Source organism: Sphaeramia orbicularis, chromosome 6 (assembly GCF_902148855.1).
Source record: "Sphaeramia orbicularis chromosome 6, fSphaOr1.1, whole genome shotgun sequence".
In the NCBI taxonomy this organism is placed as follows: Eukaryota; Metazoa; Chordata; class Actinopteri; order Kurtiformes; family Apogonidae; genus Sphaeramia; species Sphaeramia orbicularis.
In genome coordinates, this window is record NC_043962.1 from 48,961,594 (window position 1) to 48,980,463 (window position 18,870).

The window sequence follows — 18,870 nt, forward strand, 5'->3', positions numbered from 1 at the left end:
GAAATAAATGTAGGAAAAAACACTGAAACGTTTTGTGTATTACTTGGCAGTGTTAACAAAATCAACCTATAGGAGGAAAAATATCACAATAATGATGATTGTTTAAAATGATACTGTGATAATCAGAGCCGTGAATTCCCAAGTAGAATTATGGAGACAAAATATAATAAAAAAATGACATCACATGATGATTGTCATGATCATGTTAAAGCCTGACCTTGTGTTACGGTGGGATAATTTAAAGGTTATTTAACTACTCACTGGTAGCTACATCAGTTATATCAGATGTATAAGCAGATAGAGTTAAATCACTCATAGTCCAGACTGAGGTACTGATCGGATTCTCATGATGTATTCTCCTGTCTTATCTGTGGAAGTGAGGAAGGACCAGTGAGTGATAAAAACAATTATAACAGGGGTGTTTCAGACCCCACATCCCCCCATCCAGTGAGAGGTGGAGAGGGAGGCCTGAACTTGTTTCCACCACCAGCTATCCCCTGAGTTCTCTATCTGCCATGTGAAACTACAAACCTGTCAAAGTCAGGACTTCCTCCTATTCTACTTCCAAGGACAAATGGTGAGGAGAGGGGATCCCACAGCAGGGGAGCGTTTTCCCAGTCCAGCTACACTTCCATAAAAATCCCAGAGGGAGGGGGTCAAAAGATCAAATCATTGTCCCCTTTCCCCAGGTCCACTCTTTAACCTCCTCTGAACCAGGCTGAGCTGGATATACAGACTGGTAGAAGCAGAAGTGGAGGCTGCCAAGAGTCCCACTGAGCCGCCAGGTCTACAATTATACCAGTGTCACTTATACATGTTCGCCTTTGAGAGATGCTGCAAATAGCACAGTGCAACTACCTACTGTCTGGTCTGAAATCCTGCAAAATTCATTAACAGATTTTACACAAAAAAGTACAAACTGACATGAGACATGAAAGTGTGACTGATGGGTTTATAACTGACAGATTAAAGGTTACTGTCCTGTAATAGAGACAACACGAGGCATAATGAAACGCGCTGATCCGGAGTGAAGTCCTTCTAGGAATCTCCGAGGAACATTGTGGTGGTTTTGGTTGGGGATGACGAGCCGCTGCTGATGCTGGAACTGAGAAGTCTGCTGAGCGCACAAAGCCATCCAGTGTGTTGGCTGAACGGAAACTCCTAATGAGATTAGATGGTGTGTGCAGACATTACTTAGCCATGACTAAATCTGCTCTCTTCCTGTTCGCAGACGGTGGAAAATTCAACAGGGGCTCAAAAGAAAAGCATCTCTAAACAGCCAACTAGACGGTGAGGCCGTTTTGCAGAGCTTTTCTTTTGTGTGCCTGTTTGTTTAGGAGACGACGGCGCGTATCCGGACATGAAAGTTGCATTAAGTGTAACGCACAGAAGTCTGGATGACTAGTCTACAGCACTGACTCATTTTCAAGATGTTGCTCGGACCGGAAGAGAGCTGAATTTTGTCTGATTCTAACTCTGTACAATACCTGCGAAAAACTTAAACATAAAAAAGGCCGGAACAACTTCAGCCTGAACCAAAAACTTCACAGCCAAGTGTAGATACTCAGAGAGAATCCGCTCGATAACACGACCGATCGGACATCATTTCACTTTCTACCGCCATCCTATCAGCCCAAGAAGCGCTGCTCATTGAAACATGTCACTTTATTTTACGTTACCTGCGATCTCTTACTTGGTCTTGTCCCTGTGCGAAACTTTACGGAGAAGCTTGTGTGATTCCTTGTTTTTCCATGCTTACTTCTGGGCTTCTAGTCTACACAGTTGTGCTGAACTGAAATAGGATCCTGGGCTTTTTCTTTTTCTGAGCAGGAAGTTGGAGCAGGCAGACACAGAGCCGGCTGACTTCCTCTCCCCTACGATTCCCCAGGCAGTTTGCCGTCTGTGTAAACACACTTTTCCTCCCCTCCTCTTCTTTCTGCCCGCTGACGGTCAGCAGTAGGCCTACTCTATGTCGGCACACATGGTCACCCAGAAACTCCTACAACCCTTCGACTGACATCATCAGGCCGCAGGCTACTGTGATGCCTTCAGGAGCGCCTCGGTAGTCCCATCACTCCCATTTCCAGTCTAGAAGTCCACTGGTCTCAGGCAGGATTTTCCTTTTCCCGTGTGCGCTATGAAGACCGAAGAAAACTTTTATTTTGAAGCGATTTGTGACGTGTGGTCAAAAGTGTGCAATATAAATAAACAGTACTTATTCATTGTTTACCCTAAAACTAAACCAAATGACCGACCAGATATGCATGATTGGCATAAAATTTTAGGTGGAAAGGCTGTCAAATAAGAAACACAGGGAATTATGTAACAACTCCAGAATTAAACAAAAGATGGTGCAAATAAATGGTGATACATTTTGTTTAAATTAAATATAAACCTTTTATTAAATACTGGAAGTGCTGCATGAGACTTTTCTAAGTTTTATTCAGTGTTTCTAAGCTCATGACGTCAAACAGATGATCTGAAGACCCACAGGTTTCTGAGTTCAGTTAGAAACTTTGTTTGTGCGTCGTTTTATCAGTTTATTATACAAATTAACAGGACCTAAAAGTCATATTTCATTTGATTTGCTATTTTTATGACACAAGATTTTTAGTCTGAAACCAGACTTTTTGGTAAAATTATCATAAAATATGAAACAGTTTGTGTTTTTTTGGGCAACAAACTAAATAAACTCTATAGGGGGAAAAAAATCCAATAATGATTGTTATTATCATTGAAAATTATATGGTCAGAGCCAATGAATTCTTATGAGAATTATCCAGATAGAATATGAAGATGACATCACGAGATGATTTTCCTGATCATGTCATAGTTTGGCCTTGTGTCAATGGTGTGGTATTTTAAAGATTAACTAACTATTCACTAATAAAGATATCAGCAGATACATCAGATGTATTAGCAGATAAAATCAAATCACTCAAAGCCCAGCCTGATGGAGTCACATCATGTATTAAATTCACTATTTCTACTGGGCCTGTATGGAAACTGGATAAAAGTAGTGTGACTGCACAGCAGCTACATACACATTTGTATGTGTAAATACTGAATTTGAATACAAACATCAGTGTTTTATCCTAAATATATAAACTTCCGTGATAATATGGGATTGGATCTAGTTTAGCATGAGGTTAAAGTAAGCCTAACAGTGACTCCATAAATGCAATATACTCTTTAAATATTTTAAACATTAAACTCTCGGTTGAAGATTTTTCGTAAGACGGAACCAAATTAAACAAAATGAAAACGTAAACACATGCTCCTTAACGCACTGAATTCTGCAGTTCCACTAATTGATGAAATGTCTGAGGGTCCATGAAGGCCTCACACAGGCCTATTTTTTTTCTTTGCAAATTATTTTTTCCACAAATGCTACAGCTATCATTGATCATTATGTAAATAGTCAGCTACCTCCTTTAATATGTTGCTGGTGTGAAACACTGTGTTTCTTGGTTGTTACACGTCTAATTAGGTAACAGAAATATGCGGAGAGACCGGTTCACTTTAACCGTATTCTTGGATTGGATATTTGGATTCTTCAAACACTGTTTGTCCATGTTGTGTTCCACAGGTCCATATCCACATCACGTGAACGCCTTTGGGTCATTATACTCCATACAATCGTGTGACCGACCTATGGGGTTCAGCCGTCTCTAGAGGTGAGGCAGCGGCGGGGCGTGTCCCTTAACGCGGAGCATCTGATTGGTGGAACCACTACCAGCAACTGAAGGTGGTACCTTGGAGAGAGGCGCATACGGCTCATTGCTGTAGTCCCACTAACGCGCAATGCCTCGTTTCACTGTCCACATTAGAGATGAGTGGCTGGCAGTACCCTGCCGGGATACGTCAAACACGATCCAGTGGCTTGGACTAGAAGCTCTTAAACGATATGTAAAGAATAAACCTGACAACGGCGGCATCACCGCTGTGAAGGACGCGCGTTTTGTTGTGCGCAGGTGCCAGGGTTTGGGTTTGTTGGACACGGAGGACACCATCGAGGATGTTCTCGAGGATAATGACTTTGTCGAACTTGGTAATGAACGTATGGATTTTTCAAGCAAATACTTGGAAAACATGTTACTGCTAGCCGTGCGTAATTTGTCCTAATTGTACCTGAGGAGTTATAAAGACAAAACTTTGAAATAATTTAGTATGTAAGGCATTCACTATCATTGTCTTCTAATTTCAGCTATTGAAGGAGACACCATGTCTCCCGACTTCATCCCGTGTCAGCCCGGAGTTTCTCATCTGTATCCTTACGAGGTTTTGAGTGAATACTTGCAATATAACATAAAAAAAAAACTATAACACTGGTTCAAATTCTGGGATAGAACAGCATTTTGTTGTGCTCCTTAACTGAGCTGTGAAATAGAACCGCAGCCTACAAAGAACCTGGAGAAGTGAGTGTCTGTTTCAGTCATTTCCAGTACATACTGAAAATACAGAGTAATTCTTAAACACAGCTATTGATTAACATCTATCTCTTTATGCAGTATATTTCCTTGGATGGCAACAGCTTGACATCAACAGACCTGGTCAACCTGGGCAGGGGACTCTACAAGATAAAGGTAACGATCAGCAAACCGTTTTTGTCATTCTGTGTTAATCTTTGACTCAACATATCAGTCTTTTCATTAACGTTTCAGCTGACTCCGGAGGCAGAAAGGAAAGTTGTGCAATCCAGAGAACTTTGGACACCATTGTCAAAGAAAACAAAGGTTAACATTATTTCAGGCCTTACATTAATCTTAAATTAATCTGTTGGTGTTGAAAGGCTTTGAATGCACTGATTAATTTACTGTTTGACTGATTATGACCCCTGTACTCAACTGTCTTTGTTTCTGTCTTGCCTCTATAGTCGTCTATGGAATCACAACAGGTTTTGGCAAATTTGCCCGCACTGTTATTCCTGTCAGCAAACTGAAGTAAAGACATTTTATTATTTTCATATTAAACTTTAGATTTCTGTTGAGAAAATAAGGCCTCATATAAGTGCTCATGGCTTTTCTTTCCACAGGGAGCTGCAGGAAAACCTTGTCCGGTCTCACTCAGCAGGTAATAAAGCTATCCAATACGAACTCACATAGCTCAATAATAATAATAATAATGATAATAATAATAATAAAATAAATAACTATATATATATATATATATATATATATATATATATATATATATATATATAGCTTTGGAAATAATTCTGTAACATTTTTTTTCTCTAGAAATTCAATATAACAACCCTTCAGCAATGGAAATTTAGTATGTAATTCAACAAACTGGTTAAATAATGACAGTAATAACAGAAAAACTCAATATAGACTCAGAGTTTTGATCCCTGGATGACTTGTATAAACATTAACCTTTCAGTGCAGTGGAGAAACGCTGAACAAAACAGTCATATTCACTGATTCTGGTCCAGATCAAATTCAATACCTCCCCTCCTACAATTCCAGACTTTTAAAGCTTACAGTTTAAACCTAGACTTTTTAAGGATCGGTGGAGGTCCTGCAACATCTGCAAGAAAAGAAGAGGCAAACACTGCACTTCAACACCACATCACAATTTTTTCCAAAGCTGTATTTCAAACACTAAATAAATTCAATGTGTCCCTAATGCTGCTATCTGGTCTGTAGGTTTAGGAAACCCACTGAGTCCAGAGAGAACCCGCATGTTACTGGCTCTGAGAATCAATATCCTGGCCAAAGGGCATAGTGGGATTTCTCTGGAAACCCTACATGCCATGATCCAGGCCTTCAATGGTGAGCACCAACTGGAACTGAAGCCTTCATTTACATTATCTGACACGGTCACTAACACACTGTACATGACTCCTGTAGGAAATCAGTCAACAGGGATTTGATCTATTACATGACTGTTCTTGTCTAATATTTCCCCCTTCAGCATCCTGTCTATCCTTTGTCCCAGAGAAGGGGACAGTAGGTGCGAGTGGAGATCTGGCTCCTCTCTCTCACCTGGCCCTGGGACTAATGGGAGAGGGAAAAATGTGGTCACCCAAGAGTGGCTGGGCAGATGCCAAATACGTGAGCTCTCATAACCTTTTTTGATTATGAGATTATGAGTTGCTATTTCAACCCACTTTGGGCTACAGTGTGCCTTTTGCCTGCAAGAGTGAAAGGCTGCAAGGTCCAGTAGCAAAGCATGTTTACTTTTTGATGACCCTTGACCTTTAACATGTTTATAATCCTTTCATCTCTGGTCAGGTCCTGGAGGCCCATGGACTGAAGCCAATAATGCTAAAACCTAAAGAGGTAATGTTTAAAGCAGTTAGGCTCTCTCATGTTTAACATCTGTTGCCTCAGCTAAACAAATCAGTGTTTATGTGAATGCTCTCTGTAAATATTTGCACAATGTAGTTATTGTAGTTGTGAGATTTTCCTCATTAGTTTTAGTTTGGTTCCTGTTTAGTTAGTTTTATAGGTGTGTAAGAAGTTTTTATTTATTTATTTATTTTTTAATTCTTTTAGTTTACTTATTATCATAACTTAGTGGCAGTTTGTTTATTTATTTGCTGACTTAAAGAATCTTAAAAGACAGAATGAATGAATCTGTGACATCAAATGATTTACAAAACTGCTGATTAACACTAAGGTCCCATATTGTGCAAAATTTCTTCATTTTTCTGTCATGTTTTGGTTATTTTCCTTTAAATGACTATTTTTCATCTAGAATCAGTGTTCTTAAACCATATTAATCCCAATAATTCATACCACACATGTAAATTACATCTCTACATGCACTTATTAAAAGACAGGTTTAAAAGTTTCCAAGTCTGTCAAAGAACTCCAGAGATCTGACAGGTTTTTCTTGTAGGATTCATTCCTTTGTTCATATTGTTCATTCAAAGATTCATAGAATTTATTATATTTTTAAGTGGCTTCAGAAACAACAGACTCTCACCCCGAGTCTGTTTCTTACAGGGCCTTGCTCTGATCAATGGGACCCAAATGATCACCTCTCTGGGAGCAGAAGCAGTGGAACGAGCTCAGGCAATTGCCCGGCAGGCAGACATCATCGCTGCTCTGACCCTCGAGGTGTTAAAGGGAACCACAAAGGCCTTCGATAGTGGTGAGAAGCATCAGCGGTGAATGAAATCTTGAAGCTACATCAGATAATTTACCTGCAGCTTGTTGACTCTGTTGTGTCCTTCATGTTCTGGTCTCTCCTCACATAGATATCCATTCGCTACGGCCCCACCCAGGACAGATAGAAGTAGCTCTACGCTTCCGCTCACTTCTGGACTCTGATCACCATCCGTCCCAGATCGCAGGTCAGGGAGTTAACACAGATTCTGCAACAGTAAAAGTCATGATGCTATTTAATCATGGATTGTTTTTCCTAAATGCCTCACATCTTAGCAACACAGATTCAGTGCAGATTTAAGGTGAAGAGAGGTAACACCATTTTGCTTTTGCATGTTATTTTTTATGTTTGAGAAGGCTTTTTCATACACAAATTTATCATGAATATATTATTCATATAACTTTTTATTCAGTATTTCTTCTCTTTACAACTGGAGTACTTTCACAACTGCCCACAGACATAAATAGTTAGAATCGGTCAAATGCAGAGGAAGTATTTGTCCACATGGCTTAATAAAGCATAGCTTTTGGAACCATATAGCCTGAAGTGCACACTTTATATTGTAGTACTCAATATGTTTCATCTGTTTTTTGCTGTTTTTAACAGAGAGCCACCGGTTCTGTGACAGAGTCCAGGATGCTTACACCATGCGGTGCTGTCCTCAGGTTACCGACACGAGCAAAAAGACAAGCTAGTGTTGTAAATAAATAGTAAAATTCACAATGGATTCTTGTATGATGCATCCCATGTAGACCATTTTAACTTTACTGTGCTCTTTGGTCATTTATTATTTGTGAATGCAGACAGAGCCCTTTAGGTTAAAAGAATTTAATTTAATTTTTAAAAATTTTTAGAAAAAAGAGGAAGTATTTTCCATGAATTTACATAAAAAGTCTTGGATATTCTCTGACAATAAAGTAGTAAATTCTCAAGACAAAATTATATTATACATATAAACATGATACATTTCTGAAAAAAAAATTATAGCCATAAATTTGCAAGAAAAAATAGGAAGTTATATTTGATAGAAATACAAGTCTTGCCAAGCTTAGTAACACAGGAAACTGGTGTTTGTGCCCTGTTAATCTTTTAAAATATTTAAGATATACTGTATTCTATATTTTTCAGTTTTGTTTTGGCAACAGAACTACTAATGCACATCAACTGATCAATCAATCAATCAATCAATCAATCAAATTATATTTATATAGCGCCAAATCATAACAAAAGTTATCTCATGACACTTTACATATAGAGTTGGTCAAAACCAGACTCTAAGCCAATTTACAGAAACCCAACAGAATCCTCCAGGAGCAAACACTTGTGACTAGTGACAGTGGCGAGGAAAAACTTCCCTTTAACAGGCAGAAACCTGGAGCAGACCCAGACTCCTGGAGGATGGCCATCTGCCTTGACCAGTTGGGGTTAAAGAGAGAGAGTAAAGGAGGAGAAAAGAGAGCGATAGAGACTGGGGGAGGTAGGGGGAGAGACATGGATGCAGTTGATGCACAGATAACTGAACTAGAACAGCTATAGAACTATATAATAAACACTATCATAACTATATGGATAAGTGAGTGATGACGATGAAGGAGGAGAGAGGCAGGACCACGGCAGCAGGTCCAGAGATGATCCAGGGAAAACCTGTGATGGTCCTGGGAAAACCTGTGAGGCGATAAAGCACAGAGACTCCAGGGAAGAAGTCAAGTCAGTAACATGTATTCACTGGGGCGTAAATAGAAGAGAAAATTAGGAGAGAAAAGGTCAGGGAGAGAGAGGAGCAGAGAGGAGGTCTTAGAGGAGGAGGAGGAGCAGAGAAGAGCTCAGTGTATCCAGATGAGTCTCCCAGCAGTCTAAGCCTATAGCAGCATAACTAAGAGCAGCCTGAGCTGCCCTAACTATAAGATTCATCAAAAAGGAATGTTTTTAACCTACTCTTGAACATAGAGAGGGTGTCTGCCTCCCGGACCGCAGCACGGAGGTGGTTCCACAATTGTGGAACTTGATAGCTGAAGGCTCTGGCCCCCATCCTACTTTTGGAGATTCTAGGGACCACCAGTAAGCCTGCATGTTGAGAGTGTAGTGCTCTAGATGGATTGTATGGAACTAAAAGCTCTTTCAGATAAGTAGGTGCCTGGCCATGAAGGGCTTTGTAAGTGAGGAGGAGTATTTTAAAGTCTATCCTAGCTTTTACAGGGAGCCAGTGCAGAGAAACCAACATAGGAGAAATATGGCCTCTGATACTGGTTCTAATGAATACACGGGCAGCAGCATTTTGGATTAGCTGAAGGGTCTTTAAGGACTTTTTGGGACAGCCTGAGAGAAGTGAGTTACAACAATGTAGTCTGGATGTAATAAAAGCATGGACTAATTTTTCTGCATCGTTCTGTGTTAAAATATGTCTAATTTTAGTAATATTACGCAGATGAAAGAAAGCAGTTCTAGAAATCTGTTTTATGTGAGAGTTAAACAGTAGATCCTGATCGAAAACAACGCCTAGATTCCTCACAGTGGTTTTGGGATCCAGGGATCCATCCACGGTGACTACTTCACTGGACACTGCATCCCTAACAGTTTTTGGGCCAAACACAATGACTTCAGTTTTGTTTGAGTTTAACAGCAGAAAGCTGTTGGTCATCCAATCTTTAATATCTTTAATGCACTCCTGTAGTTTGGCTAGCTGATTGGCTTCATCAGGTTTAATGGATAAATATAATTGGGTATCATCAGCGTAGCAATGAAAGTTGATGGAATGTTTTCTTATTAAGTTACCTAAAGGAAGTATGTATATGATAAACAGTATTGGTCCAAGAACCGAGCCTTGAGGTTGTCCATAACTAACTATAGTGCGCTGAGAGGATTCATTATTAATGTTAAAGCGAGAACGACCTGTTAGATAGGATTTGAACCAAATTAATGCTGATCCTTTGATAACAATTGATTTTTCCAAACGTTGCAGAAGGATGTGATGGTCGACAGTATCGAAAGCTGCACTAAGGTCTAATAAAACCAGTATGATCAACTGATCAACCAACTGATCAACTGAATGACACAAACCAGCTACCATTTTTTTAATCTAAACAGTAAAATGCAAATCAACCCTCAGAACATAAATAATGCAACCATTTACAATTAAAGGTTGAAGGTAATTGCTCTAGAATATAAACCTCAGTAAACCTCCACATTGCAGTCCAACCCACAACACACTGAGCTACATTACAGTCTTGCAGTACCTTTTCTGCATTTATACCTAGCATAGCTTGAGTTTTCTTTATATAATTATTCATGGGTGTATTCTCAGAGAATATACAAGTTTCAGATTAGCCCTAAACATTAACGCCATGCTTGATAATTTTTTTTTTAATTTATTTTTTTTATGTTTTTACCTCAATTGGCCCTAGTAGATGGTCTGTTTCTGGCTGTAATATTCTCTCTTCATCCACAGGTTCATGGAGTGACCAATGACACAATAAAATTTGTCCAAAATATCATCAACACAGAGATCAACAGTGCCACTGACAACCCTGTATCTTTCTTTGACTGACACACTACATATTGCTTTGATTTATCAATATGTGCCACTTTTCTTTTGACTTGTTCATTGTAAAATCAAAAATTTATACGTTTCATATATTTTTCTGGTGTGAATACATGTTCTTAACTGCTACACTAGATGGTATTTGCAGAGCGAGGTGAGACCATTTCTGGGGGGAATTTTCACGGAGAATACCCAGCAAAGGTATCCATGTTTGTAATTCTTAAAACACCTTTATTATACTGGCTATGGACTTATTTCCTAATTATTTAAGCATCTATTGCTCTCTCTTTTAGGCTCTGGACTTCTTGGCTATCGCCGTCCATGAGCTGGCCTCCATCAGTGAGAGGCGGATTGAGAGGTTGTGTAACCCTTCTCTGAGTGAGCTACCGGCTTTCCTGGTCAATGAGGGAGGACTCAACTCAGGATTCATGATTGCTCATTGCACAGCTGCTGCCTTAGGTCAGTGTGGAAAAAATTAACAATGGCATAATAATAAGTGCAGTACAGTTTGTAGAGAGACTGTAGAGGTCGATCGATAGTGGATTTTTATAACAATGCTTGCAACTCAATACTGTACAAAAAGATAGAGCAGATAATAAAGGAAAATAAGAAAATGCTTAAAAATTAAGCTTTATATAGAGAAAAAACCCTGTTATAACAATGCTTTCTATTAGCAAAAAATTGACAGTCAATTAATTGACCAATACTGCTGCCCTGAAAAAATATAATCACAAATTGAAATTTTCTATTTTTAACTTCAGTAGAAACTGTTAAACTGAACATGTAAGAAATGAATACTTAAGTAATGAATAGGCTACTTAAATTATCCATCAACAAATAAATCTGAATCACTGAGCATTAAACCAATTACAAAACATCTAGACCAGTGGTTCCCAACCTTTTTTGGCTCGTGACCCCATTTTAATGTCACAAATTTCTGGCAATCCCAGACATTCAAAATGGAGACTTTTTTTGCTAAAATTAATTTGTTTTTGATCATGTAATTGTTTGCTATTCTATGTTGCCAATAAATGTTAATTTTAGATGACATTTAGGCTATATAATCTATATTATTATGGACAGAGGCAGAAAAGCCAGGTAGAGATTACTGCACAAAGTGAGAATTTTATTTTCCTTGGTCAGGATATGTACAGTCAGTCCAGCTTGTATTTACAAGGCTGCAAATTAATACTGAACAAACAATAACTCAAACTATGAATTATGAAAGAGCTGTAACATCTTAAACCAGCCACATTGAACATTTGAAAGATAAACAGTACCACAGTGCTTCAGTTTCTCCTTCAGAGTTTGTCATGTCTTTTATGTATTTTGATTGTCTCTCTTAACTCTCCATAAATGGTTGAAAAGGTTGAAAAACACTGATGTAGACAATTCTGGATGCAATTTTTTTTTTTTTTTTGCAGCTGTTTTTCCCTCATAGTCAATAATACCTGTTGAGAAGCTAAATACACCTTATCCAAGTATTAAAGTTTTGGGACACACTGAAGTTAAGTGTTGCATTGCTAACAGGGTGAGGTGACAGAACAATAATGACAAATGTCAGATTATTTTGTTAGCAATGGATATCATTGTGGTAAATGCTGTAAATTTTGTCTTATGTTGTTTTGATTAAATTGTCATCTACACTTATAAAATACTTAAGATATTATTTTTACCTAATTTTACCTTGAAATTCTCTGACATCTAGATTTCTGACATATTCATCATATTCTGACCATAAATAATCTTTATCTTTTTCCACAATTAACCATCTGGTTTCTTCAACTGTCACTCAGGAGCAAAAAACAGCATTAAACCTAAATATTTTACATTATCATGATAATTATCATCAGCAACTGGTATGAAGATTTATGTCGTGATGAAATTTCAAATCAGTGAGAGTGGAAAGTCCTACAAGCCATAGGTTTGATGTGTCCAATATATTTGACCACAATGTGAATTATTCATTGAATTCTACAAATAATGATAGCTTGTGAAACCTTGATGCAACACAGAATAATAAGCCAAACCAGTTAATGTTTTGTTAGTTAATATACAGTTTAATAAACAATGAATTTCATCTAGAATACTTGAACACAGATCTTGTTTTGTAAAATTTGTGTGAACTCTACTATAATTACATATATACTGTTTTTTGTTTTGTCCAGTGTCAGAGAATAAAGTTTTGTGTCATCCATCTTCTGTGGACTCCTTATCTACAAGTGCTGCGACAGAAGACCATGTATCTATGGGAGGATGGGCTGCGAGGAAGGCCCTGCGGGTGGTGGAGCATGTGGAACAAGGTAAGTTTAAATGTTGCCTCCCACACTGGTAGTGTAACTGTATATAAAGCTTCAGAAGCCAAAGTACCAAGGAAAAAAAAGCAGAATGTGATAATACAACTGTACTTCTGCAGCTTCTCTTCTCAGTCTTGATTAAATATAGATAAGATTAAATATATATAAATGGACCTGATGTTGTTTCTTGCTGTTATGGATACAATTCAAGACAGGAATCTTGTCCTGGTTGTGTCAGACTGAAACTGATCAGCAATTGGTATTTAAGCCTGTCAATCACATATTCAACCCTGCCGGTGATTAGAGAAAATCTGGGCATTATACAGTAGATTTTCTATAAACTGAAAACACAGGCAAGAAGAAGCTACATGCAGAATTGTCCTTCCCTCTAAGACAACTTGAATGGCTATATACTGAAAGATATCGATGGAAGTTTCCCCAGTGAAGCTAAAAAAAAAACCTATCGAGCAGCTTTAATGACAGATTGGAGATACAGATACACAATGATGATGCACTGATAAACGCATAAATATTGATACGTTCCTATAATAATCACAATGTTTTAACATAACCACAAACGAAACATGTAATTACAATGTTTGTATTTGATTTATGTTTTAAGATTCCTAATTTTACATTAGCTTGAAGAAAACTTGTTGAAATTATCTACATGTTCTATTTCTGCAACAATAAGTGCAAAGGTTGTAAATCCTGCCAGTGTCCACCAACTATGAAACAGTATCAGCAAACAGTCACTGTGTTCCAAATCAAAGCTCAGTGGCAGAAGCTTGGAGTTTAATGACAATCTCCTGGAAAAGGTAGCGTGAACAGATAAGAAACAGAGGAAAAAGTACCTCATGAGTCATGCAAGATTTTCACCTACATTGCTGCTGCCTGTTAAAAGTGGTCATGGATCTGTAATAGTATGGGAATACACTCCAGTGGTTACTCTATGGTCATGTAAAAGCTACTTTGTGATATTCCCCTGTGTCATTTTAAATAAAAATTGTAAAGCTTTTACATACATTGAAAAGGCAGGAGCAGAGCACTGTGACTTTACTCCTTATAACAGAATAGTCTTGTAACGTAAGATGTTGTGCAACCAAATAATTGTAACTATTAAAATAAAGTTTCTGTTAAAATGAGAGTATCATTTCATCAAGTCTAAATCAATAAGTTAGAATTTCATCAGCAATGTGTGTTTTTGCCAAATCTAATCAGCATTGTCTGTGTTAGTTCTCGCTATAGAGCTGTTGGCAGCCTGTCAGGGCATCGAGTTCCTCCGTCCACTTCGGACCACTACTCCACTGGAGAAGGTCTATGAACTTGTGCGCAGTGTAGTCAAGTAAGTCAAACAGATGTGGCCAAGGTACACAACTTTTAGTCCTTTGAAGTGATGTACAGGAGAGTTAATGTTTATCCACTGCTCCACTTATGCCTTCCTGTCCTTTTCTGACACTAACAGGCCATGGATTAAGGACAGATTCATGTCTCCAGATATCGAAGCTGTTCACAGGCTACTCCTCGACCAAAAAGTAAGTGTTTGTAGCAGTGAAGAGTTACACCGTGCGCTCCCACAGGTATAAACCTTAATGTTTTTAAATGTCGTGTGTATATTTTAGGTGTGGCAAGTTGCTAAGCCTTACATTGACAAGTATCAAACAGAGTACATCCCTGAATCTCGTCCTGTCTCTCCCACGGCATTCTCTTTGGACCCACCAGCGTCACCAAGGAAGCGAGTTCGTCATGAGTGAATGTACATTCACAAAATGTTTTGTAATAACTGAAATTAAAGGATGATTTTTAAAGATTTTTGAGGATCTTATTCATGACCACTGACTGAACAAAAGGGTGATAAGTAATTTAATTTGTAATGCATGTATTTTTCTTTTTTTTTTTAAATATATGGTATTAATGGCAATTGAAAAGCAAGTATAAAATGTAGGCAGTATTTTCTAGTAATTACTTGGTACTGACCTTGCATATATCCTGCACTACATTGCTGTGTATTGACTTTTATATTTATCTTTTATTATCCCTTTTAAAATGACTGATTTAGTTTTTATTGCCACATTACTACCTCAGCCATTGTACTACTTTCATAACAAATGTATCTATAATGATGTAGCGTAAACATTGTTAAAACAAACATAGTTTTCTGTATGAAATTTTAAATGATTGCTAACTATACATAATACAACAATAAAAAGTTTTAAGTTCTGTTCTTTGCAGAGTGATTGGAGTCTGCTTCTGGCATTTGGTTGGTTTGTGGTTCAGAAAAATGACTTCACCTCAGATACCACTTAACCCTCACAGACCTAGAACATGTTTGGTGATGTCTGATTCTCCTGAATGTATCTAGTTTTTTTTTTTACCTGTTCTGTCAGACAACTTCCGGGGTCAAATGTAATTTAATTCATTGAGCTCAAGTCTCAGTTTTACATTTGGTTTGTCTGAGAATTATGTTTAACAGAATATATAAAAAAAATTAGGCCAGTCACTTTTTTCAGTAAAATATATTGGAGACTGAACATAAAAACATAAAAAATTGTCCACAAATGCTGCCATCTCTAACTACATGGGTTTTACTGATGACTCAGTGTAGGATATGATGGTTTACATGTGGTTTGATTACTGGTGATAGTTTATGTTAATTTTATTGACTTTGTTAATTTTGTGATTATTTATAAATTTTGTTAATTGTTTTAGTCATGTTTGTCAATCCTGTCGATTTTGTTAATTATTTAAATAACTTCTTCCTTTTTATTATTTTGCTCCACAGATTTATTATTTTATTCACTTTTGCTCATTTTATTTTGTCTCAAAGTCACTTCAGTCTTTATTCTGATTAAAGGTTTTTACTCTTTACAAGCAACAGGAGTTGAAAATACCAAGTTGTGTTAAGTACATCTGAGGAGACCAAATTGATCAATGATATTGTGTTTGTTTGCTTTTTAAGTTAAGAAGACATTCAGTTTAAATGAATGCCTTGGTACAATGGCACACACAATCACACTCTTTGGTTTCTTGGAACCTGGTCATCCTACATCTAAGTGACATATGAGACATTCATTGAAAATAGGCATTTCTACATAAGTAAAAAAGTTTTAATCTTTCAACACAACCACAAGAGATGACAGCCCTGTGTGTAATTTCACAAATCATGTCATGAAGGTGATTCATTCTATGTCAGCAGGTTTATTTAGGCATTCAACTGACCTGCGTTGCCCCAAGATTTTTGGCTGATGGTCAGCAGCTCTGGTTTACAAGAGCTCCCAGAGAGGTTTTTAGGAAACAAGGCTAACTACTTTCCATTCATTTTAACCTAGTTCTCTGTTTTGTTTTGTTTTGTTTTATTTTTCATTTTAGACTAGTAATGCAATTGTAATGTATATAGAGATTTTTTTTAATGCAACAAAGAAACTTACTAATATTCACGAAAAGCCCTTGTCTGCCTGTGTCTGTTTTGGATTAGGGAAGTTTGCAGTTTAGCAACAGCTCTTACTCATTGAAACAGGTTGACATGTTGTTCTGCCACATGGAGGCGCTGTGAAGAAAATTCTGAAGGAGAAAGGGGAGGCAGGTCACAGATATGCAGGAACAATGCTGGTCAAAAAAAACTTGCACAAACATAACATTGTATTGTATGGGACAGAAGCTCACATATGGTTCAATCTAAGAATACATTTACCATTATAAGCAAAACTTTGACGAAAACAATATGATAAGAGTGGGTTGATCTCATATTAAACATAAGTTGCTTGCAAAGACGTATCTAACAGTGTCTACAAACCTCTGTACACAGGTTAAAACAATGTATGTCCTCTGAATTGTCTGTTGCAAGCAGTGGAGTAATGTAAGTAGTACATGTAATGAAGTACTTATATTATTTGTGTGCACAGTTTGACTGTATTATCAGTACAGGTGACCTGAATGTATACGTGGACAACATGTGTGACAGAAATGCTAAAGAACTCTGTGCTGTCATTTAAACCTTTGGTGTAATTCTGCATGTGAGTGAGCCCACCCATAGCAGAGGGCACACTCTGGACCTGCTCATTACTAAGGGGGTTAATATTTCAAGTGTCATCATGGTAAGTGTTGCATTTTCTTATCATTTCTGTGTCTTCTTTGACCTGTCAGTTATTCCCAAAGCAACGGCTGGACCTGCAGTCGTTTGGAGGAGACACACTACTGACAGCACAGCACAGGATTTACACAAATTTTGTAGTGATGGAAAGTCCCTAAGTATCAGGAGGTCTACCCCTTAATATCTATCTATCTATCTATCTATCTATCTATCTATCTATCTATCTATCTATCTATCTATCTATCTATCTATCTATCTATCTATCTATCTATCTATCTATCTATCTATCTATCTATCTATCTATCTATCTATCTATCTATCTATCTATCTAATTTGCAACAGACGCATGAATCGAAAGAATCGCGTTAGTTAAAAGAACCGGACAAGAAACAAAGATCCTTGTTCTGCACACTTTGTAAAAGGTTATTAAAACATTCAAACACATTTTATGAAGCTTTTCCAAATGCATCAAATTGTAAACAAAAATTCTAAGGAGAGAATTCAATCAACGAACAGTGGAACAGAAATAGTTAGCCCAATAATGAAATTGATATGCGTCACTTAGGAAGAAAATGTCTCCTTCGAGCCGGATTCGAACCAGCGACCTAAGGATGCCTGTTTCGCTTCCAACCTCTACAGTCCTCCGCTCTACCAACTGAGCTATCGAAGGATCACTACAGCAACTTTGTATACTATTATATTTAAAGACCTGTAGGACTAATGATCTACTGCCTGATATGAAGTTTTATTGTACGTTTACGTTGTCGAGTTTCACAATGTGAAGCTAAACGCTACTTCTGATCTCTCACTATGTAACACACGCTAACGCTGTTTATATGCTAGCGCTTGTCAACGTAGCGCCACATATGACACATCAGCCTGCTGCACACAACAAACAAAACCACGAAAAAAAATCACCAAAAGTTGCACATTTGGATGAAAAAAAGCACTCGTCAGTCAGTATAACTTGAACGAAGTTAATAAATAAATAACGATAAGAAAGCTAAACTTACTTCACCCTCATTCAACAGGTGAAATGTAACTCCTTAATCTACTAGTTAGGGCAGAGCAGCAAAACCTTGCCACCTGTCCCGGCTTTACCGGGATTGTCCGTTTTTTGTAGCGGCTCCCCAAAAATTTCATAATTCTCCCGGGACACGGAATGTCCCGGTTTGTCCATGCCTGAAGCGGAGCCATTCCTCGTGCGTGTGCGTGTGTGTGTGCTGTCTAGTGATGTGACGTTCACGAACGAATTGAATCTTTTGAACGGCTCTTTGAAATGAACGATGGGAACCGAGTCTTTGTAAAGAGCCGTTCTTCCTTCCTTTCTTTCTTTCTTTCTTTCTTTCTTTCTTTCTTTCTTTCTTTCTTTCTTTATTAATAACAGTGATTAATCACTGATGTGTTTTGTGCAATTTTTTCCGTATGTTTACAACATTTATTGTTCTTGTTCTGAGGGAAAATGCACTACAGTTGTTAAGGTATTTAAGTAATTGCAATGATAAATCGCTTTTGTGTTTTGTGCATTTTTTCTGTATGTTTACACACATACTGTTCTTGTTCTGAGAACTGCACTATAGTTCAGGTATTTCAGCAATTGCAGTGATTAATCACTGTTGTGTTTTGTGCAGTTTTTATATGTGTTTACACACATTTATTGTTCTTGTATTGAGGAGAATAAAATGTTATTTCATACGAAAATGTTTTATTTTCTTCTTAATTTTTAGGCTACAGACTAGTCCACATAATGTACCGTGATGTTTTTGGTCCAATTCCATCATGTCTAATGTCACCTCTCATGACATAGATTTAGCCCACACATTTGA

The 18,870-nt window shown here is 37.6% G+C and overlaps 2 protein-coding genes and 1 non-coding gene across 4 annotated transcripts in view; 1 reads left to right on the plus strand and 2 right to left on the minus strand.

Annotated features, from left to right (window-relative positions):
• The window catches only part of LOC115421251 (ETS domain-containing protein Elk-3-like), an 11,871-nt gene extending 9,799 nt beyond the window's left edge, over positions 1-2,072 (minus strand). The window contains exon 1 of one of the 2 annotated variants that reach the window (XM_030137046.1): positions 1,694-2,072. The gene's annotated coding sequence lies outside the window, so the exon portion shown is untranslated. Of the gene's footprint in view, positions 1-1,679 lie in introns of both variants that reach the window. The other variant, XM_030137045.1, reaches the window with a different exon arrangement.
• Positions 2,073-3,180: 1,108 nt separating this feature from the next.
• hal (histidine ammonia-lyase) lies at positions 3,181-15,588 on the plus strand. Its single transcript, XM_030137036.1, is given in 21 exon segments — positions 3,181-4,051; positions 4,208-4,268; positions 4,391-4,418; positions 4,512-4,586; positions 4,665-4,704; positions 4,707-4,736; positions 4,877-4,943; positions 5,036-5,073; positions 5,652-5,777; positions 5,920-6,059; positions 6,240-6,287; positions 6,957-7,104; positions 7,211-7,306; positions 7,726-7,784; positions 10,565-10,645; positions 10,793-10,858; positions 10,951-11,116; positions 12,826-12,960; positions 14,191-14,299; positions 14,420-14,489; positions 14,577-15,588. Coding segments are annotated over 21 exon segments (1,962 nt in total). The 5' UTR covers positions 3,181-3,804; the 3' UTR covers positions 14,709-15,588.
• Positions 15,589-17,621: 2,033 nt separating this feature from the next.
• Positions 17,622-17,714, minus strand: trnay-gua (transfer RNA tyrosine (anticodon GUA)). The gene is made up of 2 exons: positions 17,678-17,714; positions 17,622-17,657 (listed from the first exon to the last, which is right to left on the minus strand). It is a non-coding gene; the product is annotated as a tRNA-Tyr (tRNA).
• Between the last annotated feature and the right edge of the window lie 1,156 nt (positions 17,715-18,870).